Genomic DNA, 23,033 nt, shown 5'->3' with positions numbered 1-23,033 from the left:
AAAAAGGAACACCCACGGAGCCATAGACAGGGGAGTCATACCACTATAGTCTTGCTGGTGACTGGGTTGCGATCGGCAACCTGCCGTCCACTTCTCTCTGCCAATCAACCTCACTTGCTAACTGCAATCCGCTGTGCTCACTGCAATCTGCTTTTGCCAGCTCAGCCACTATCTTCTTGCTAGTCCCCGGTTTCTGCTAGCGTAGCCACAGCAGTTATATTAGTGGCCAATGGCTCACTGGTTACAGCTGACGGCCAACTAGCCACAGCTGATGGCCGTCCAATCACAGTTGATGGCCATTTACTACCTGAGCCAGTACCTTTCCACATGAGGCCAAGAGCCTGGAAACTGCACTCCTGGTCCTTTCCCCACATTCCACCCCTACAGGGTCTCGCCTCACAATCTACGTGACAAGCATCTTCCACAAGGGGACCTGTGCGAGGAGCCTGGAGGTGAATGCAGTGTCCTGGACACAGCCAGGCTCTCTGGGTACAGCCCAGACTTTCTGGGTTTCTCAGGGCACCACCAGTCCTTCTGGGCACAGCCAGACTTCCTGGGCTTCTTAGGGTACCACCAGTCTTCCCGGGCATAGCCAGGGCCTCTCAGGGCACTGCCACTCTCTCTGGGCACAGCCAGACCCCCTGGACACAGCCAGGGCCTCTCGGGGTACCCCCCGTCTTTTTGGGCACAGCCAGTCTTCCTGGGCACAGCTGGGGTTTCTCAGGGTACCACCAGTCTTTCTGGGCACAGCCAATTGTTTTGGGCACAGCCAGGGTTCTCACATATTCTCGACAGCACAAAAGCAAACACCCGCCAGTTCCACCACATGGTGGCATGTTCCCAAGCAAACAGTCAAGTGGTCCATCAAATCAGGGATGGAGCCCATTCCTCATTGTCCACAGGCATTCTCCAGGGCTGTGCGTTGGCCTCATAATGTGTGCACTCTCCACTGGGCGAGGGCTCTAAGTCCTCCCCAACCTGCAGGTGAGGGCCTCAGCAAGCACTTCTCAGCCCACAGGACTGCAATGACCTTCACTTTCTCGGGCCTATGCTGGTTGGAGAACCATCCACGTCTTCCCACCCCTCCAAGGGGGTCCAGCTCTCTGGCAGCTGCTCCTCCTCGTCTTCCCCAGACTGAGTGTTCATACGCACAAACTGCTCCATCGCCCTTCGGAGAGCTTTGGCCGGCACCGTACCCTGCTCGCTGCGCCATTCGTCATGCAGGGTGTCATGCGGGGTCTCTGGTCCTGCTCCCCACATAGGAACGCAGGATATGGTGAGGCCAAAAAGGAACATCCATGGAGCCATAGATAGGGGAGTCATACCACTATAGTCTCGCTGGAGGCTGGGTTAGACACAGGAAGCAGGAGCCACACTATCCATAACCTGCCGTCCACTTCTCTCTGCCAACCCACCTCACTTGCTAGCTGCAATCCGCCGTGCTTACTGCAATCCGCTCTTTCTAGCTCAGCCACCATCTTCTTGCTAGCCCCCTGTTTGCTGCTAACGTAGCCACGGCAGTTATATTAGTGGCCAATGGCTCACTGGTTACAGCTGACGGCCAACTAGCCACAGCTGATGGCCATTTGATCACAGTTGATGGCCATTTACTACCTGAGCCAGCACCTTTCCACTTGAGGCCGAGAGCCTGGAAACTGCACTCCTGGCTCTGTCCCCACAGTTTTCATTTAATGGATACATAAAATTTTTGTTGGGGATGATGATGAAAAAGTTTTCTATAAACGGGTGACAGGTTACATAATATTGTGAGTGTATTTAATGTCACTGAATTGTACAATTATGAATGGATAAAATGAAAAATGTTATGTATATTTTACTACAATAATTTTTTAAGTATGTGAGAATTCTGCCAAGATCGTACAACTGAAGGGCAGAAAATTCTACCCTCTATTATTGGACCTAATAGCTGAATCGGTGTGGGCTTTTCTTTAATTCATTTGGTTCATTCGATCAATAAATATTTATTTAAAAGTCACGGTATGTCATGTCAGACTCTGAGGGAACTAGATGGGTGAGTCAGGGAGGTCTTCCGCTTCCAGGAGTGGGACAGACAGCTGCATTCACAAATGGCTAAGACACAGGCTGAGGACTGCAGTAGAAATATAATGAATAGTGGTGGGAACACTGGAGAGGAGGTTCCTGAGGGGGTCAGGGCTTCATTGAAGAGTTGCTCATTGATCTGGGTTGACGTCTGAGAAGGAATGTGTTTAATATGGAGTGCCTTGTCTCTCACATTTCTGCCTTGGAATCTTGGATCGAAAGTATTCGCAGCCTTTTCAAATAGTTTTAAGATTTGTTCCCCTTGTGTATAAGCAAGCTCACCCCTGGCCTTAGAAAAAACGTCTTGGTTCATTCTCTGTTTTACTTTCTAAATATTTATAAGCAAAACCCCTTTGAGAAATAATTCAATGTCCATGAGACATGCCCGGATCCCTCTGAGTATGAGATTTAATAGGGAGACGAGGCAAAGACGGTTAAGCGCCTTAAGAGATAGTCAACGTGGGGTGACCATGCAGACACAGGGGAAATGACTTCCTCTGGGAGGTGGAGAAAAGCTTCCCCGGTGGGATGGGGGAGGGACATCTTTGTGTTTTCCTCTTAAGACTGTGTCGAATTGTGATAACTATATGTAAGTTCATTTCATGTGAATAGAAATCTATAAGCAAAAGCAGAAAGGCAGAATATATTAGGCCTGTTGAGGGAAGCAGTGAAAAAGCAACCCAGAAAGGCCCGCTGGGGCCAGATTACAAGGATCTCCAAACCTCTAATGCTCCGCTTATTCTTGGAATCCAAAACCACGATTTCTTACTGGGTAGATTTAGGAAAGGCTGAAGAACTGTCACATCTCTACTCATGTACAAGGGATGGTGGAGGAAAAAGGAGAATAAAAGCAATGATCCAAAGGCACCAGATGGGCACTGAGCTCACGGGAGGCGCGGGAACAGATTGGACTAGAAGCATGACATCGTGAGAAAAAGAACGTTTTGGAGTCAGTCAGCCCTGGGTTCAAATTCTGTATTCAGAGTTTACCAACTGTGCAAACTTGGCCAAATCACTTAGAAGTTCTGAGCCTCATTTTCCTTGTGTGACAAATGAGGACAACAGTAGCATCTTTGAACAGAATTATCCCGGGGACTAGAGAGGATGGGGTGACAGATATATATATATATAATCCAGGTGGCTCTCAAAGATACCAATGTTAGCTCCTTCCCCAGGGGATCTCTAAAGTCCCAATGGAACCTGAATGTCTGTGAAATAATTTAGAAGTGTTTTCTGCAAAAATAAGTTGTTCAAACTGAAGCTAAATATATATATAATATCTTTCTAGATAATATAATTAATTTCAAGTATAAAATAAAAATATCACAGGCAAAATAGAGTCTCCTAGTGCAGACACTTATCTCTGGGAATTACTCAAATATTTTTGGAAGCTCCATTAACCATTTCATTCCTCGGCGTTGTCATTTAAGGCTCAGAACCATGTGTTTAGAAAATCGTGTCTGTTTGTCAGATTGAAGACAAGGTTCTTCCAATTCCTTTTCCTAATCAGAGCTAGGAGTGAGGGTTTTATCCTGTGCAGTGTATCCTTCTGCTAAAGTGACTACCAGCAACAGCTGAAAGGATAAATGCAAATTTGATAACATCTTCCACACTTTCAATTAGAAATAGTCTAGATTGTGGTACCTTGTGTCCCTACTCGACTTTATGTCTTTGTAACTAGCCACTTTATGGAGTTCTTTCCTTCTAATTATTTTTCAGGTGAACCTTTTAGTTTTCTATTTTGTAATATCTGTAAATGAGGTCGTCTCCTTTTTGACTGCTGTATCATTTGTGTCAGGAGGATGGTGGTAGCGGGCATGGACATGGAAAGATGGCCATGGAAAGGCCTGCAGTGTTTCCACATTTAATATGACACTGCCATTTAGTTTGAATCCCATCTTTCCTGTCACCTGGCTCACATCATGGAGAAACTTTTGGGAAAACGACTTTTCCCCACTGAGCTCCGAGCTCATTAAGGAGAGGGTCTTTTCTTATTTATCTCCGTATACACGGCGTTGGCACGGAGCCTGGAACATAACATATGTGTTGATAGTTATGGGAGGTGCAAATAAGTAAGTACCTTAATATCTCAGGGCTCAACGAACAGATCCTGAGGACAGCCATGTCCAACAGGAAATTACGGACATCTTTTTTAGAATCTCAAAGAACAGTCATTGTTCAGCTATCTTCCTAAAAAAATGTTTCATTTAAAATCAACCAATATCTTGAATGCTTGTCCTTTTCTGATTCTTATGTAAGAAAGCAGGAAGGGGATACAATTTAAGGCTCTATCCTATTTGTAATTAAAAGAGAGAGGGGGAGCCCAAATTCCTGTTTAAATTGTTGATCCAATTATGAATTCTTTAATTCCTTTTCTGACTTGTACGCTTTCCAGCAAACATACAAATAAATAAATCCAGGGATTAATAAAGTAAACTAATTGGCTATTTTGTACCTGCCCATGATACACAAAAGTATATTCTATGCTGATTATATTTGGATGCTGTATCTTGGTATTTTCAAAGAATATCTATTCTAATGTTGTATAATCTCCTTTTCTTAGTTCTTTCCACTTCACAATTTTTACAAGTTCTTGTTTGAAATAATGTTTTGTCTCTTAATGTCACTCGTGCATTTAATCATTTAAAAATGGGCTATGAGATGGGATTGAATGTGAAGATTTCTTAAGGAAGAGTTAAGCTATAACAAAGAATAAGTTGCAAACCCAATCTGGCAGAAGTCATGTTTATTGAAAAAAATTAATATCTTTGCTATAAAATTTGTAACAGGAATATTTACTGAATGTTTATTTTGATGCATAAACCTGAATATTACATACCAAGTACAAGACAGTAGCTCTAGTTTTTCCTTTATTTACATTTTATGAAAATTGTTATGCAGTCCATGTTAAGAGAACTTATGATGGAGAATCGTTACATTAGAAAAATAATATTCTTGATAAAGCATTCTCAAGGAGTCCAATCACATTTTCTGCCTCTCCAATAAGGCAAAAGTCCCTGGAACAGCATATAACTTAATTTACAAAATACAATAACTGTTCAGACACATATTCAAGTTTTCTTTTGGTATGATTTTTCCTCACTGTAAAATTACTTTTTTTTTTTTTCTAAAACAGAAAGATAGACTTCCAGGAAAATGTCATTGAATGATTTCAGCTGTACATTACATATACAACTCTGCAGCCTAGCAGCAGCCACGGCTACAGCCATCATTAACTTTAAATATTTTGCTTAGTGAGCTATTCTCAAATGTAGCATATTTTAAGATTTTGCCATCATTATGACTGTGGAATCATTGGTTTTCAGAGCAAACAGATCTGTCACAGTATGAAGCTTAGTTTGTTGTAGGGAACTGGTACACAATTACACTTCCACTCACAAGGGCACGCCACAGATGTCACTACAGTCAGGCTCTGATGGCTCCACCCAGGTCCTGCGTGGGGACCAACCCCAGGCCTCCTGCGCCCCCTCGCACGCACAGTCCTGGATGGTTCAGGCAGTTTCATTTCCAGAGACTTTTTTTTTTGCTGTTCACAGTTAAGTTGTTTTGATTCCTTCAAAGGCACACAACTTCCACCTTTTTTCCAATGTTGCTCCCACACCTGTGAATTCCTGTTTAAACATGCGTGGCAGCCTCATCAAAAGCATTTCGATTTCGTTTGCGGATATCTGTTAGAAAGGAAGATAAGTCAGTGTTAGGGAAGGAACTCAAAGAAGGGGCTGGGTAAGGACGTGCTTTCCCAGTGACACAAATGGCAGGTAGTTTTCTCCGTGGCTGTCAAATGTCCTTATACAGGGAGCCCGAGGAAAGCACTACCTGTGGTCCTCCTTGTTCTGGGAGCAGCTGTTAGGGTCCGGAATGAGGCAAATAGAAAGTACCAGATGCACCCTTCATGTGGATGGCCACCTCACTGGCAGTGCCATGCCTCAGCAGCCCTCCCTTGATATCAGAGGAGATGGGGACAGGATTTAAGAGAGTTCAGAGTCAATCCATCACCACATCCGGAAAGCTACTGGTGCCCACACTTTGTTCTACAAAGGGCAGCACTTGTATGTAAGTCAGTGAGGGCTAGAGAGCATGTGGGTAGATTTCTCGCCGTCCTAACTTCTTTGTCTTCCTTTAACTTTCACAGGGACCAGAAGACACTAAAGGATTCAGAACAGAAATGAAATGAAACCCCAAACCTACAGCAATAAAAGCCTTGACATCCAGTTGTAAAATCCAGGTAGATTTTTTTAAATGCAGTTTCTTCCTTCTACCAATTTTTGTTTTCCTTTCATACAAGTTTATACCAATAATTCATTTTTTTTTCTCAAATAAAGGATGAATCAAGCGCAATCCTGCTCTAACAGAGCCCGATGCTCGTTTTCCTGTGTTTGCTTCCTGACCCATGCGTGTGCATGGGGACCTCAACCAGCAAGGTAACTAAGGCCCTGGCATTGGGCGTCACACATTTCTGTTGGAATTTTGTGTCTACTATTATTATGAACTAAATGACCCCTACACCAACATAGTCTCTGTAAGCCTCAGCAAGTGGGAGTGACATTTCATAAAGATGTGTGAAGACCACTGACTTACCCATAGAAACGTTCAATGAATCAGACCTTAGCCTTAGTTTCCATGGTATAATCACCGTCTACATACCATGTTAGATTCTACACTTTTCACTTAACAGTATTAAGACTAATTTTAAAGAGAGACCAAACAGACCAGAAGTCAAATCAACTGTTCACTTAATATTCACATGAAAAAGGTTTCACATGATATTAAGATTCCTGGGCCTATAATACAAAACTTTAAGTAGAGGCTGAAGGGAACCAAGGTTTTGCCCCTCTGAAACTATCCTTTTGGGATATTAATTTTAAACTGTTTATTAAGAAATAAGACTCAGAAAGAACCTCTGACCTGCCCCCGTCCCCCCCCCCCCCCCCCACACACCACCTGTCATGCAGGGACTCTAGTCCTGGTCCCACATAAGAACGCAGGACATGGTGAGGCCAAAAAGGAACACCCACGGAGCCATAGATAGGGGAGTCCTACCACTATATTCTCGCTGGCGGCTGGGTTGGAGACACAGGAAGCAGGAGCCACACGATGTGCAATACGCTGTCTGCTTCTCTGCCAACCAACCAACCAACCAACCAACCAATGTAGCCACAGCAGTTCTATCAGTGGTTAATTGGCTAACCGGTTATAGCTGATGGCCAACTAGTTACAGCTGATGGCCATCTACTACCCGAGCCAGCACCTTTCCACATGAGGGCGAGAGCCTGGAAACTGTTCTCTGGGACTCTGTCCCCACAACTATTTTAAAAGCTGAATGCATTTTCCCGTAAAACAATGTTAAATGGCTTATTAGATCCCAGATCAACCCACAACGCCTACTAAACAGATTATGAAAAGGTTCCTAGTGCCCTGAAAAGTGCATTCTCTTTCAGTGAGCACCGGGCAGGGCTCCTTCACTGGTCTCACCTCACTCTCACACCCTCCCGTGACATGTGCGAGGCGGACACTGAGCTATCTCCATTTACAGCTGAGAAACCTGAGTGAGCTACACAAGTGTTTTAGCAGAGACAGAGTTGGGGACAAAGCCGCTACATGTGGGTTGGGACCTGAGCGTCCGTGTGCTTTCAGCTCTCCCCAGGACTGTCCTCAGTCCTGGGAGACGGTCTTTCAATCCCTTTGTTCCTCAGCAGGCAAACAACCAAGAGTGTAGTCGTTCTTTGTTCTTTTATTAATGAATATCAAGCACCTGGGGGTACTTGTTAAAGAAAGCTTCCCTGCCCCTTCTCTGGAGGCTCTGATTCAGCTGATCTGGGGAGGAGCCCCCATAATCAATCCACCTTTAACAATCACCCCAGGTAATTCTTATGTTCAGGCGCGTTTGGGTTAAGTAAGAATGGGGACTTAATTCAGACAGCCTTGGATTTGAATCTGGACTAATCCTCAAGCAAGCTGTGTGACAGGCCAGTTAATAGCTGTAATTCTCAGTTGGTCATGTGTATAATAGAAATCACGATACCCCTGTCAGTGTTACTGAGAGAATTATACGTAAAATGCAGCCCAGTGCCTGGCACGAGTACCCTTTCTATGTGTCTGTATATCAGTGCTGCAGATATGACATGCTAACGTCCAGCCTTTTGTGGTAGGTGGGTCACACGCCGTGCTCAGAAGGCAAAGGAAACAAGTACAGAGAAGCATGTGGTCAAGCCCAGTTTTTCATCGGTCCACAAAGCTTCGGTCCTTAAGCTTCACGAGGTCACGCTGTCCTGTAAACAAGCTTCCTCCTGTCCTTTGCAGGAGGGCAGCACAGCTCTCTACGGTACGCTCCAGTTCCAGTCATGTCCCAGGGACGCCCTGGGATGAGCGCTCCTTCCTCAGATCCAGCGGAGGCGACAGAGAGGCTTACAGACCCAGGTAACCCACAGCCCAGTCGTTCTAGGCTTGTTTCCGGCATAAATATCACCTGCCTTGGAAATGATGGGAAGAAGCCTTGTGCTACTCATTAAGAAGGAAGAAAAAGCTGAATTCCTCAGGGTGAAATAAAGATCTGATCTGAAGATAATGTCTGTGTAGGAGACCAGCTGGGGTCAGGCCAGGCAATGCCACCCAGTCGCCCTACAGATGGTTGTAAAAAGTGTAACAACTCACAGTCGCCCAGAGCCTTTTCAGAATCTCCTGAAAAGACTTCCTTTAATTCTCACCACACTCTCACAAGAGAAGGAACAATTTACAAGTGAGGAGACTGAGATCCAGAGAGATTAGGTCACCCCGGCAGTAAGTATGGAGCTGGGGTGCAGATGCAGATTCCCTGGCCTTGTTCGTAACCACGGATGCCAACTGCCACCGGTCATTACGTCTCAGCTCATGGGGAGGGGTCCTGGTGGAGGGGTCCATGTACACGACCCAGGACCTCTGTGGTGAATACTTTAGAGTCATGTCATCAACAGCAAAAAATGGGAAATTCTCAACTCAAGCACTCATATGCCCATACATCCCCGCAGGAACCAAAACAGAAAGCAGACCCTGGGGAATCTTTTTTTCCACGGTGCCTTTTGACCTGAGCCTAACTTGAACCTCAAAGGAAGCAGAAGGCAGCAGGAGAGAGGCCTCACTGTGGGCCAAAGCACACAGGAAGTGCTTTGTGCGCAGGAGCTCATCAGAAAGTTCATTCAACAAGCAAGCACACCTCCCCCTGCCCCCAGCTGGAAGAATGACGTGCTGGCAGAAGATTTGGATTCTGATCATGGCGGGACCAACGACCACCTTCACCTTGTCTAAATCAATCCCTTTGGGTGTTTTCTCATTTGCAAGGCAAGGAACTGGAAAGAAAATGACTGAATGCCCTGTGGTCTTGGATGTGAGTGCTGGCTCCACCACGTGGTAAGCAGCGGACTTGGGGCAAGCCGTTCACAATTCATCCATCCCTAGGCTGGAGCAAAGATCTCAGCCTGAGAGGATGCATGTAATAGGTCGTATGAACTTTAAAGCCCCAAACACATGGCAGCCAATACTTCGCAGTTACTTACTGTGTGCCGGGCACTGTTCTGAATGCCGTTCACGTATTGTCATTTAATTCAGAGGGTTAAAGTGAGGCACAGAGATGTTAAATAAGTTGTCCAAGGACACACAGCTAAGAAGCAGTGAAACTGGGCTCTGAAATTCTCATGATTACTTAGTTTGAATAACCTGTTGAACATACCTCAGATTTGGACATAGCCAGAAATTAACATAATGGGAATTAGTGCCCTCAGACGTTGATGTTGGTAGTGCCAGGGGACAGCCAGATTCTGCCATAAAGATGTAAGTAAGGTGGATGGGGACGTGTCATAGTTACAGAACAGATAAGGAAATGCTGTCTGAAACATCCATTTAATAAGGCTCTCAGCTAAATTCTAGAGCATTTCCTTAAAGATGTTTATATCTCATGCCAGAAGAAAGATCAAGGAGCTTTCAGGTTAGGTTAATGGTTTTTAAACCTTTTCCATACCTTGACCAAATAACATTTATGACATATTACATTTTGGGATTTTCAAGACAAATTGAGGAGAAAATTCAATTTGTCTTAATTTTTTTTTTTTTTTTTTACCATATGGCCAAAGAATCTTCATTTACTTTAATTCTGTTTTCTTCTCCCCATTATAAATAATTTGTCAGTTCTTGCAATTTTGTCTTCACAATACCCTTTATTGTCCTACCAATAATGTCTTGGTCTTGAGAACTCAAAAGAGTTACGGTGTCGTCGCATAAAACAAAGCACTCAGAGCTCAGCATGAAATGCACCCCATTTCCTCATCAGCTGTGCAGAGGTCCCTTCCCCGAATCCTTCTGGAGATCAGGGCACTTCTCCGAGCTATTTGTCACAGATGGAACGCTGGGGTCCAGGGAAGGGGGCTGCTTGTCCAGCTGGTGAGGGAGGGCTAGAACTCCGTGCAGGGCTCCTGAGGCCCAACCCAGACTGGCTTTCACAGCACTACACCCGCTCTCACAGGGTTGCAGCCAGGACAGTCACATACACATGGTTAAGAGAACTCTGTGTGGGCTTATGAAGAGGTAAGACACATGTGCCGTGACTAGGAAATCTCATTTTCCCATACGTCCTGTATTTGATGCTGTAGAAGTTAACATGATATTTTTATTACCCTCTTATCCAGCTGGCTTTTGTTCCAAGAAATTGGTGGTCTGTGTATTTTCAGCCTTTGATGTTGTCGGTGGATTCCCTCCCCACCCGTTTCGCTTAAACATTTCTAAAATTGATCCTTTTAGAAAGGATTGATTTGCTCTAATTTAAAAAAGAAAAGATGAGAAGGAATAAGAGCTCCGTGTAATGAAGGAGCTTATGTGGTGGTACCACCACAGAGGTAATTTATGGTAAGACCTGCTGGAATTTTTTTCTGATCTGCGGACTCAAGCTCAAGCCTGCTGCTTCCTTGCCAGGCCTCTGAACACGTGTATCAATTGACACAAGCAGACATAAACCAATTTTATTATAAGGATGGTTGGCTCCATGTCCCGTATCAGTCAGGCAAGGGAAGCCAAGTGACAAGAAGCTCTGGTCTGAGGCACTGAGAAGACACTGGCACAGGCTTTGTCGAGGAGACTGGAGAGTCAGAACAGCCAATTGGAAAACCAGGATTTCCTTCCATAGGATAAGCTGACTGTTAGTGCTCAGTGCACATTCAACCTCGTTTATTCTTCAGATCCCTGGGCAAAGCACAGCCTGGGCACACAGACATCTTACTATAAACATCTGCAGAGAGAAATGCAGAATGGGCAGGGGGAAGGGGGGTGAGGTGGGGTGGGGTGGAGAAAGGAATGGAGGGAAGGAGGGAGGGAGGCAGAGGGGACACAAAGGAGAAAGTATGGGAGGAAAAAGAAGAGAAGACAAACAAGTGAGGGATGAGGAAGAGAGAAGGAAAGAACCAGAAGGAAGAGGGACAGGGAGAAGGAAAAGAGAGGGAAAGAAGAAGATAAATAGAAGACTTAGAAGGAGAAAAGGAAGGAGAGAAGGGGAGAAAGAGCAGAAAGGGAAGAAATGTGGCAATAAGAGCTAAAGTACCCCAGAGGGAAGCCGCAAGGATACCTCCTGTTAATAATCAACGACTCACCTATTTCGCTCTGCTCTATTTCATTAAATATTTTCCTACCCAACTTAGCACATCATTAGTTCACGTCTGATTCTCAAGTTAGTTCATAGCTATTATACCATTTCCTCAAGTAGACTACAAGCCTTTTGAGAGCAAGGTTCTTAAATGTCCTTGGTGTCCTGGCCATTCCCGTCCTACTTAGCCTGTAGGGCGTGCTGGGTCTGTGACAAGCAATGAACTCACTGAGCATTCATTCACGGGGGCCCTGGTAACCTGGTCCATTCTCTTGCTGTGGCTGAGCAACTGTCTTTATTCTCTATGTAGCCAAATAGAAGTAGTTATCTCCAATACTTCTTATATGATATGCTTTTCAGAGCTGATCTCTAACAAACACATTCATTGCAGCCCGTCTAAGCAACAGAAAACCCATTTACTCAATAACATGCTGTGGCAGGTAGCCGTTTAGGAGAACACCAGAATATACATAATGTTCAAGATTATTCGGGGGGGCAATCTTACCACCACTACCCGTAGTGCCTAGCTCTTCCCTAGTCTGGGAAAGAATGCTCTCCAATTAAGGCCGATTTGAATCTCCTTGGAACTGACAAGACATTTCAATTTCGTGCTTCCAGAGATATGCTTTTAGTACAGAAATGCAAATGGTTTGCCCCTCCGGTGGGAGATGTGCACGGCCCATTGTGGCGCTGTGGTGCCATGCTCCAAAGGCGGTCTTTCTAAATCCTCTGGCATTTGTGGCTCCACTGTGTCCAGTCTGGTTTTCAGAATCAAATTGTCCACTCAGTGGGCCTTGGGAAGGGGCCACTTGTATGTGGAGGGAGCAACCAGACACACGTGGAGACCTGGGGCTTGCTCTACAGAGCACATATGTCGTGGGAGAGCAGAGAGATCCGTGCTACTGACCGTAGGATGGGAAACAGTCACCCGCTAATGCTTCACTCCTTGCTCCGTAGGACCAGCGAGTGGGCTGCGGGCCTCTGGGCTGACGTGGGAGACTGTGTGTCAAGCAGATAGTCTTGGCTGTTGGAAGAGCTCACCAGCCTGCACCCAGGGTGTGGTTTCTGGTTCAGCAAAGCTTCCGAAAGCCATGTGCCCCCACCGCCCTTGCCCTGTCTTCCTCGGAATGACTTTCTGACCTGGTCATGTATCTTTTGACACGAGAGAGAGCTGAGAGAATGATTAGAGTGAGTGGGTTAGAAGAGGCTGAGAAGAGAAAGATAAGCAAATATCATCATCAAGAGCCGAATACTATCTAACTGGAAAGTGGCCTGTTAACTGGGCTACACAGTTTTAGGGAGCATGTCCAATTTACGCGACCAGGAGAATTTAAATTAATCCCTGTCTCTCCTTCCATTTCTAATCATTCTTATACCTACATATGGTCTTTGGGGAAATCCTAATGAAAACAGCTCCACACAGGCTGGACTAAGCCTGCTTTCCTTGCTCTCATCAGCTTGCTCTCGCCAGCATTTGTGGCGATGTTGTCCAATGCCAAGGAAACTGTGTGGTTCTATGTGGAATTTTTAAATAGCTATCCTACTAGAGTCGGCAGCCCCCCTGCACCCCTGGAGGTGGAACTGTGTGTGTGTGGGGAATCCAGTGCCTAAAGCAATATTAAGCAAACTTTGTGGAGTGTCCATGACACTCTGTTGGTTCTGATTAACCAGAGGCAGGTGCTCCAGGCCGGGCACTGGGGACCCGCAGCAGCACCAGGCTGGCGGCGGCTCCAGGATTATGAGCCTTTTCCAACTGATGAGGTACAAGGCCCTGCTGGATACTTAGAGGGCAACCTCTCATTATTTTGTTTTCTGCTTCAAGCCCCTAGGATATGGGATTCCAGTATATAGCAATAATTTGCTCTCTGGATTAAAAAGTCAATATCCTTTCAGCCTCACTGGGATAGAAAGAATGTTGAGTCCAATCTCTAGCACCCAGGAGTTTGTAAGTCAGAGCACTTTTTCGAGATATATATATACACACACACACACACACACACACACACACACACATATATGTCTATATATGTGTGTGTGTGTGTGTGTGTATATATATATATATATATACACACACACACACATGTATTTTTTTTTTAACCTTAGGCACGTGGAAAATATTTGACAGCTCTATTGAACATTTCATTCAGGAGAGGGAGGGCTGTCTGGGGAGAGCCTGTGTATTTCCTCTGTGAAGAAAATACTTTCTTCATTATCTTCTAAAATAAAAGCACCAGTCTGAGATGAAATGGAATTCCCCTTGACTGAATCCCTTCCAGAAAGGCCCATCACCTAATGACCAGAGACTTGGTACGTGAATTCTCTCCTCAGAGACTTCTGAGGGAGACCATACAGCTGAGCACACGGATTGTCTTGAGGTAAGAATAAAACAAGGACATCCACCTCACAGATGTAATTCCTATTTATCATCCCAGGTGACTTTACACACACACACACACACACACACACACACAGTCAACCTGCACTGATGGAGCAGACGGAAGACAAGAGCCAGAAACTCTTCGATAAATAACCAGTGGATTTGTTGGCCATTTCAGCTCATATAGCAATTGCTTCTCAACCAAGGATTCCCAGTTAGGATTTCCATAAAGGGGAGGAAAGAAATGTCAACCAAACAAGGGAAGACAATAGCAACACCAGGAATAATTTCTTGAGGGCTTATTCTAGGCCAAATGGGTACAAGCATTGTACCCACAAGCATTTAATCATCCAGATAAAGGTAGTGCTGGTATTAGGGAAGAATGGTTTTGCCGAAGGGGCAAAAAAAAAAGGAGCCTTTCAAAGCTTTATTTCAACAAAGTGCCATCGAGAGCTCTTCCTTCTCATTTGATGTGAGTTACAATGAGCATTTCCTATGAGCTCCCCATCAATATGAGGGGAGCTCGCAGAGAAGACAGTACTATTATTTTGAACTTCAAGAATCTTATAATCCCCTCAAACTCTTTCCCTCTGCTTTGGTCCGCCCTGTCACCAGCTGTGAGAGGATAAAAGCGCGTGTGTCTCTATGACTGAAAAATACTTTTGTTCCAGACGACTTATCTCAAAGGAGAAGTAATAAGACCGATTAGAAAGGTCAAGTGGTTGTGGGACCATGAATTGGTGAGATCATTTGAATCAAAGTTGGAACACAGTGTAGTAATTTAATCGATACTGACTGTTGAAGAGTTAGAATGACTTGTACGCATGCATTTCAGGGTCGCAGAGCTGAGGGCTGTGTGGCCGGCCCTACCAATCCCACGCACTTTGCCGTGCTCTCTGGAAGCGTCCTTATTCCCATGTTTCTTCCCAGCAGGATTTTCAACCAGCTTCTCAGTGACAGGCCTCGCTTCCCTGTTGGATTCTGTATCCATCATCTTCCAGGGCTTCCACAGGCAGTACTGGTTAATGACATCACGGTATTTCGACAGGGGCCCCTCTCACGGGTCCCCGGAATTCCATACGGGAACTGAGCTCTTTCTGTCCCTTTGCTTTAGGCCACAAACACCGTAAAGGGCTAGGAGTACAGCTTGTTGGCAGATGGGAAAAAACTGAGCCGCAGAGAAATAAGGAGTGGTGTCCTGACTCTAGGAGTGACCCTTGAAGGGCAAAGCTGACTTTGTAGTCACTTTTGCCATTTCGAGAACAATGCCGAAAAACAACCATTAATACAGTTTTCTTGACAGCCATATCAGACTTTTATGTGATTTGAGGTGATTTTTCCTCTATTGTGTAGCGTCCTTAACATGTAGAAACCTGTGAGAATACGGTATAAGGACAATGCCCCATTAGCCACCCACACCCGATTTCTCCCCTGTTTTGGGAACTTGCAGGCCTATAAATTTAAGTCCCTCCTATGTTTTTTAAAGTAATTTGACATCTGTTGAAGCACTGTCATTTCAGATAACTGCTTTTCTTTCTACAAAGACACTATCCTATCCCTAATGCAGCTCACACGGGGTCCCCGTGCAGCCAGCAGTCAACATGCTAAGTGTCAGCAACACAAGTGTCCTTGAGAAAAAGAAGTTACCTTGGAGTCCAGCTGCTGCATGTAGGACCAAAGATATTCTATGTTGGCTCCGAAAGGATGGACATGAAGAAACGTTGATATGATGCCTGCATTAAAAAGACAAACATTGGACATGACTAAGAGGGAAGTAAGAGTCCCATCTATGAGATGACATCTCCTAATGTCATCTAGCCCCAATGATGGTTTTATCTGGCTAAGTTATCGTCTTGCCATGTCTTAACATCACTCAACCAGCATTCAGTAGCAGCCCGTTCTGAAGACCGTAATAGCAACAATGGTAAACAGAATACTTTATCTCCTGGAATGACAGTAGTTAGAAAAGCTAGAGTCTGAGATAATACAGAGATGAATAAAGGCATTGCTAAACAAAGACTCCTGGAAGCATCTCAACTACCAATTTTATGCTTGATTGACCAATATAAAATTGTAGTTATTGGAAGGATAAAATCATCTCTTTTCTTTTCCTCCGTGGGCTTTGCAGGAGGAAAACGGTGCACACACTTGGGCCAGAAATCACACTGCCTCAGATTTCCCCGATAATTGTAGCTGCTAGTTATGAAAAGTGTTGAATCCATATTTCTCCTAACATACACTGAAGGAAGCATAAATCCTTCCCGAAACCTCTGCAATTCCCCCCTGGTTGTTTCTGCTGCTTAAAGGAAGCCAGCTCGCTCTTCTTCTCTCTGCCGTAATTTACAAGATCATTTACCAGGAACGGATCATTTTTGGCTGGAATCTGATTATCACTCAGAAGACTTTTCTATCATGAAAATCAACAATCAACATTGTACTGACCAAGAAAAAGCTGGATGTTGGTGGCAGGTGTAAGCTGATGTAAAAGCACTACCCTTCCACCCTCCCTGCTCCTACATCCAAAATCAAAATAGTGAAAATGAGGACATGGGCTCCGCAAGCTGTGCTGCTATTTGCTAAGAGACTGTGTTCAGACTGACAATGTTTCCGACCTCTTTTAAGCAGGCAACTCTGAGGATAAGCCCTCACATTGCTTATTAGGAAGCTCTGATGCTTGAAAGCCAAAGCAAAAGGAAGACCACCTTGTATGAAATGCAGTCTGGGCAACACCAGACGACAGCACTTCTGCTTGCACTAGGTCATCCTATGAATTGCTGGTGACCTTGGATTGATCTCCAGTAGGTTGTCATGGTCCCCTGAGCTCCTGTGTGGTGTTTGGGATGTGCTGGGAGGTGTGCCACGTTTTAAAGAAAAGTTCCCAGTTCATCCTTAGGCTGAGGGCAGAGAATCAAAGCGTCTTGACAAGCACTCTTACAGTGAAATGAGGAAGACAGAAATAATTCATTACATTTCTCCATAAAATTCAAACCCCAGTTTCAGAAATTGATCATTTTTTCCCTGAGACATAAAGCACTACCATTTTATTCTGAGATCATGTTCTTTTTGCTAAAATGTCCTTCTTTTATGAAATAATGGTGATGATGAAAGGTAATAATGTAGTTTTAATGTCTTTAGGTGGAAAACAGTCATTTTTAATGTGTTTCAGTGGTACTGTCTTGTTCCCCTCCTACCACTTTATTTGTTCATTTATATTTTAATTTCATAGACCTGGGAACTACTTCCCTGTGTCTGAAATTCTCAAATCTGGTGAGGTGGCTGTCAGTAATCCTGTTACTGTCAGTAATCCTGTTACTAACAAGAGTTAAAATATGGGGGCTCATGAATGATTTACTAAAAAAAATAAAATAAAAAAAAATTAGAAGTATTTAAAGAATAACTCTTTCATTTACATTCCTTAAGTAGGAGGGGGGCAGAATTCTTAGGGAGTTGCCCCTGTTTCAGGATGGTGAGTGGGGCTTTCCCTGCTGTCCCAGTCTGAGGACAAGTGGTACTATGTCCAGCACTTTCCACAGAGAGCCTCCACCAAATGACAGGTGAGTCCCATACCCACAAGGAGGAGGACAGCTATTTTCTTCTCACACATGAGTTCTTCCAGGAAGGAGATGGGATGCTCCAAGAGAGTGGTCCATAGAGTCAGAGGGCTGCGGCAAGAGACGGGGAACATTCCTTTCCTAGTTGGACGTCTGCTTAGGCAGCAGACTGACTGACCTGGCTTTGCACCTACCCGACTGAGCACAGGGGAGGTGTGGGGCTGAGATGGGGAGTGGCGTGGCCCTGGAGCGTTGGGGTGACACAGATGTGTGGGTTTCCCATGGGGCAAGGGGCAACTCAGAAGGTAGAGGGTTTTCAACAGGCTTAGGAGTTAAGTACCCCAAGGGTCTCAGCAAATAGAGAATAACATTTTTCATAGTAACAGTCCCACTGTACAGAGACTTAGCAACATCTCCCAGACAACCCACAGCCTGGCCTATAAACGCCCGTGGGAGTGTGAAGTTAAATGTCTTCAGTGGGATGAACTGAATGAGTCAGAAGAGGAGGGGGGTGCAGGGTATGGGGGAGAGGTCGATAACTCTTGGCCTAAGAGATGAAGTGCCGAGAGAGGACCTTTCAGGAAACCAGGCATGGGAGGACCTGGGTTGGCTGCTTCTGTTGCCTTGGAGAGGGTGGCATCCCTCTGTATCTGCAACCTCACTGTGCCCTGCCCCTCAGTCCCAATCTTATGGTGGTTCTATTCTTAATTTTTTAGGCACCTCCATATTGTTTTCCATAGTGGCTGCACCAATTTGCAATGCCACTGACAATGCATGAGGGTTCCCTTTTCTCCACATGCTCGCCAGCACCTGTTATTTGTTGACTTATTGATGACACTCATTCTAACAGGTGTGAGGTGATAGCTCATTGGTTTTGATTTGCATTTCCCTAATAATTAGTGACATTAAGCACCTTTTCATGTGCCTGTTTGCCATCTCTGTGTCTTCCTTGGAAAAATGTCTATTCAGATCCTATGCCAGTTTTTTAACCGGGTTTGTTTGTTTGTTTGTTTGTTGTGGCTGTTGTTGTGGAGTGATATGAGTTCTTTATATATTTTGGATATTAACCACTTATTGGAAATATCACTTGCAAATATCTTCCCTAGTCGGTTGGTTACCTCTTTGTGTTGTTGATGGTTTCCTTCCTGAGCAGAAGAAGCTTTTTAGTTTGATGTAGTCCTATTTGTTTATCTTTTTTTTTATCATTAGTTTTGTTTGTTTATCTTTGGACATGGAAACTATTGAGACTATTTTGTTCATAAAACTAATATGATTTCTATATATCTTGCTAAAATCACATTGGAAATCCTGACTCAGAAATGAGTATTTTTTCTTAGGAGCATATACAGAACCATCCCAATGGTAGTTAATATTAACAAGCCATTAGCTTTTTTTTATAAAAGCTTAGCAATTGCCTAAAATGTAAAGACCGGTGGAGCCAAGGCAGGTAGTTAAATAAAGGTTTCCCAAACTTTTCCTATGAATGGCGACCTAGTTATTCAGTATTGCTAGAGATACAGCAGACGTGGGAAGCCCCAGTCTTCATCCTCTAGATACTGTGCCCCTCCTCCGCCTACTTCCTCCCCTGCCCATTCTACTAGCGTCCCGGAGGCATCGGTCGCACTATCTGAGGAAACGTCATTTCTAGAGCCTGGCTTTGGATCAGATTCATTCGAGGGGAAGCTTCCTAAATAATCAACTAAATCTTCCGTGCTGCTCCTTTGAAAGAACTGGGATATTTTTTGAAAATCAAAAGAACCATAGCTGTAACTCAAAATCGAAGGAAAAATGCTACAAACCAGGAACTGGAGACGGTTTTACGGTCCTCTGGGAGGGACCTAAAGGCTTCGTAAAAGGAACACTAGGAACTGAGGGTGGAGAACTTAGCCTGAATTACTGAACTGGTGGATCTCCAAAGGGACAGACACAACAATTGGTCCTGGCCGTTTCCACGGAGACGCGGAGGTCTCCATATTTAAGAATGGATTTCCCAACGGTGGAAGTACCTAATTTCTGAACCTAAGAAAGGAGTACAGGAGGTTGTCAGTACTCTTAAGCTTTTTGTACATCTCAGGGCTTTAAAAACTACATTAGAGAGATACACAAACCAGCTCAGTGTTAAATCCCTCATTAGGAAGGCCCATTTAAACAGGCACAAAGGCATTTTGAGCTTTTCCCACCAAAATCATCTAGTCCATTCTGATTTATAGACTGAGGATCAAAGGGGCAGCATTTAAATTAGCCAACTGGTACTAGATGCTTACTGCATCATCCACTTTTCTTTAATCATCTCCTTAGCCGCAGTTAGGTGCCAGGGTGCCAGAGGAAATGACAGACAAGGTCCCTGCTCTGGGGGAATGTACATTCGAGGTAAGCAAAACCAACGAAACACATAAAGATGAATGCAGCTATTTGCAGATAGCTGTAAGCAACGTGAAGACAACAAAAGGTACTAGGATAGAATGGAGGGTGACCTCAAGCTTGTGGGGTGCTACTTTGCACCGGGAGGTTGAGTGAAGGTACAGTTTCCTGAGATTAGGTGAGAAGGCATCAGCCAGAGAGATCCTGGGAGAAGATTACTCAAGGTACAGGCAATAGAAAGTGCAAGGGACTTGAGGAGGAAATAAGCTGGCAGGGACATGCTTGGCTGGGGAGTGGGACAGCGTGCTATTAGAAGTAGGTGGGAGCCAGGTCAGCCAGGGCCTTGTCTGCCAGAGGTAGGGGTTTGGATTAAATTCTAAATATAGTAGGAAACCAGCAGAAGTGTTCTAAGCAGGGGCATGATATGATCTGAATTGTGTTTTTAAAATTTCATTCAAGTTGCTGTGTGGTGAATAGATGAAAGGGAAACTGGATGACCAATTAGAAGCATTTGCACAAGACCTGAAGTGGTAAGTAGTGATCTGGACCAGACAGTAGTGGCCATTGAAGGTGGAGCTGATGGACTGCATGTGAGCAGTAAACATTCAGAAGGAATCAAGGATGACTCCTCGGTATCCGTCCTTAGCAACTGCGTGGTACCATTTTCTCAGATGGGACTATCAGGGGAGGAGCCTATTAGGGCAGAGAAAAGGGTAGAATCAAGAGTTCCGTTTTTGCCTTATTAAATTTGAGATGTCCGTTAGTATCTAAGTGGAGATACCAAAGGGTAGTTGGAGGTGATGCGGATTTGTGAGTCAGTGGCAACTAAAAGGGATTTGAAGTCAAAGTACTCATTGAGATCACCGAGCGAGTGAAGTGACCTCAAGACTGCATCCTGAAGAGGCCCAGGCTTCAGAGTTTAAGCTGAGGAAAACTCATCAAAGGAATCTTACAGGGCGTGATCAATGACAAAGAGTGGTGTCGTGAAAGCCAAGAGGAGAAAGTCCTTCTAGAAGATGTGAGTAGTCAACTGTGTCAAGGGCAGCTGACAGATGGAGGGAGTTGAGAAATTGGCCATGTGACATTCTCTGGTCACATGGATCTGAACAGCTTCAGCGTGAGGACGCAAGCCAGGCTGCAGTGGGCTCAAGGGAGTGGAGAAAGGGAAATGCAGACTGTGAGCGCAGACACTGCTTAGAGAAGTTATGCTTTGGATGGCGAACAGGGAAATGGGCTGTTGGTTGAAAAGGGTCACGGGGTCAAGACAAGTTTTCCTTTTTTTTTTTTTAGCAAATCAAATTTTTAAAAATTGAGATGTAATTAGCATGTAACATTGTACTAGTATTAGGTATATTACATAACGACTCGATATTTGTATATATTGTGAAATGATCACAAGAACTCTAGTTAACATCTATCGTCACACATAGTTAACAAAATTTTTTGTGTGTGATGAGAATTTTTAAGATCTACTGTCCAATCAACTCTGAAATATGCAACACAGTATTATTGAACTATAGTCGCTATGCCGTACATTTTTTTGGTTTCGTTTTTTAATTTTTATTAAATTTAAAAATAAATTTTCAATTGCAGTCGACATACAATATTATATTAGTTTCGGGTGTACAACATAGTGATTAGACACTTATATAACTTATATAACTTGAAGTGATCATCTCAATCTTCTCTTTAATGCTAAAGGTGTAAGACAGTAGAGTTCACGTTTATATGTGGATGGTATGATCTTCCTACATATGAGATCTCTGCCTACGGGCAATGCAGCTTCCTTAACAGTCCTCGCAGACTTTGAGGACTGAGTTGAAAAACATCACCTGGTCAAACCTCCTCCGTTTGTACCCTGTGAGGAGTCAGGTCACGGCGGCTAAGCGGTTTGCACAGTGCATCAGCTGCCTCCATCCACAGACACTCACAGTGGGCCTCCCTTGTTTAGCACCATTTAAAGATCACCAGGAACTGTGTTTTGTCACAGGGCCAATCCATCCCACTACCCTTGTTTCCTCTTACGGACTTTTAAAAAATTTTATTGGTTATCTGATGAGACCAAAATATCAGTTTGTACATTCAGTTTGGTCAATGCAGTATTCTCTTTAAGTTGGATGAGAAGTGGGGTCCTACCAGAATATACTCCCCTTCCTCAGGCTGCTTGGAGTTTCATTCCAAACTGTAAGGTTCTGGCCAAGATTAGCTTTCCCTATATCCACGGTGGTGGGGAGTCTCGTGGGAAATCTCAGAAAACCCCAGGCCTATCAGTTCACTGGAGCGGGGCGGGGGGCAGCCATGGAACCTCAGGTCTGCAGAGCAACAGCTTGCTCTAGACCGTCATATCTTGCTGGAAACCAATGGAGGTCTGCCCATAAGCCAACCTGGAATAGTCTTGCTTCATGTTGTAGCCTATACGAAGGCTCCAAGGACATTGAACTGGAGAGCCAGCAGGGAGAATGCTCTGTAAAATCTGGGCTTCCTACTAAGCCACGAGGGGACAGCGGTCTCTGGGCAGCTGCAGAGTGAAAAAGCAAGAGGCAAGGCTGTGGGTGGGTGGTAGGAGGCTGATCAAACACTTGTGGTTTGGGCTGATGCTTCTCAGTGTCTTGGGATTCCAAAAACATTGAAGTTCCCATAAAGCAGTCTGTTCCACTTATGTGGTAAGTACAGCACCTGATCTTGCACAGTTCTTTTTTTTAAAAAAAATATCTGTCTATCTGTCTGGCTGTCTTATTTTAACTAACCCCCTGAGACTGTATTTGGGCCTTTCAGTAAACTGTTCCTTGTATCTGGAACGGTCTTGGCAGCTCCCTTATCTGTCCAGAAAAACCCAATGCAGCCTACCTCCCCACGAGGCATCTATAGCAAGTAGCCCCAATGGTTAATTTCATTGTCATTAACCATTTTCTGTCTCACTCGTCTATGAACTACCTGAGGAAAGAGATCATCTTGTCACCCCCATTCACTAACACAGTTCTCGGCATATGGCAAGCCGGCAGTTCCCAAAACACGGTTCCAGAAGTACCTGCGTCAGTGTCACCTCAGATGTCAGTTTTAC

At 44.5% G+C, this 23,033-nt stretch overlaps 1 protein-coding gene across 7 annotated transcripts in view; it reads right to left on the bottom strand.

Annotated features, from left to right (window-relative positions):
* Window positions 1-5,175: 5,175 nt before the first annotated feature.
* The window catches only part of ENOX1 (ecto-NOX disulfide-thiol exchanger 1), a 504,034-nt gene continuing 486,176 nt past the window's right edge, over window positions 5,176-23,033 (bottom strand). For all 7 annotated transcript variants that reach the window (XM_033105019.1, XM_033105016.1, XM_033105021.1 and 4 more), the window contains 2 exons: window positions 15,708-15,793; window positions 5,176-5,750 (listed from right to left, as the gene is read on the bottom strand). In XM_033105019.1, coding sequence (XP_032960910.1) covers window positions 5,619-5,750; window positions 15,708-15,793 — 218 coding nt within the window. In that variant the 3' untranslated portion in view covers window positions 5,176-5,618. The remainder of the gene's footprint in view (window positions 5,751-15,707; window positions 15,794-23,033) is intronic.

The sequence above is a fragment of the Rhinolophus ferrumequinum genome, chromosome 4 (assembly GCF_004115265.2).
Source record: "Rhinolophus ferrumequinum isolate MPI-CBG mRhiFer1 chromosome 4, mRhiFer1_v1.p, whole genome shotgun sequence".
Taxonomy (NCBI): Eukaryota; Metazoa; Chordata; class Mammalia; order Chiroptera; family Rhinolophidae; genus Rhinolophus; species Rhinolophus ferrumequinum.
Note: the sequence above shows the minus strand (reverse complement) of the source record. Positions and strands in the feature narration are given on the sequence as shown.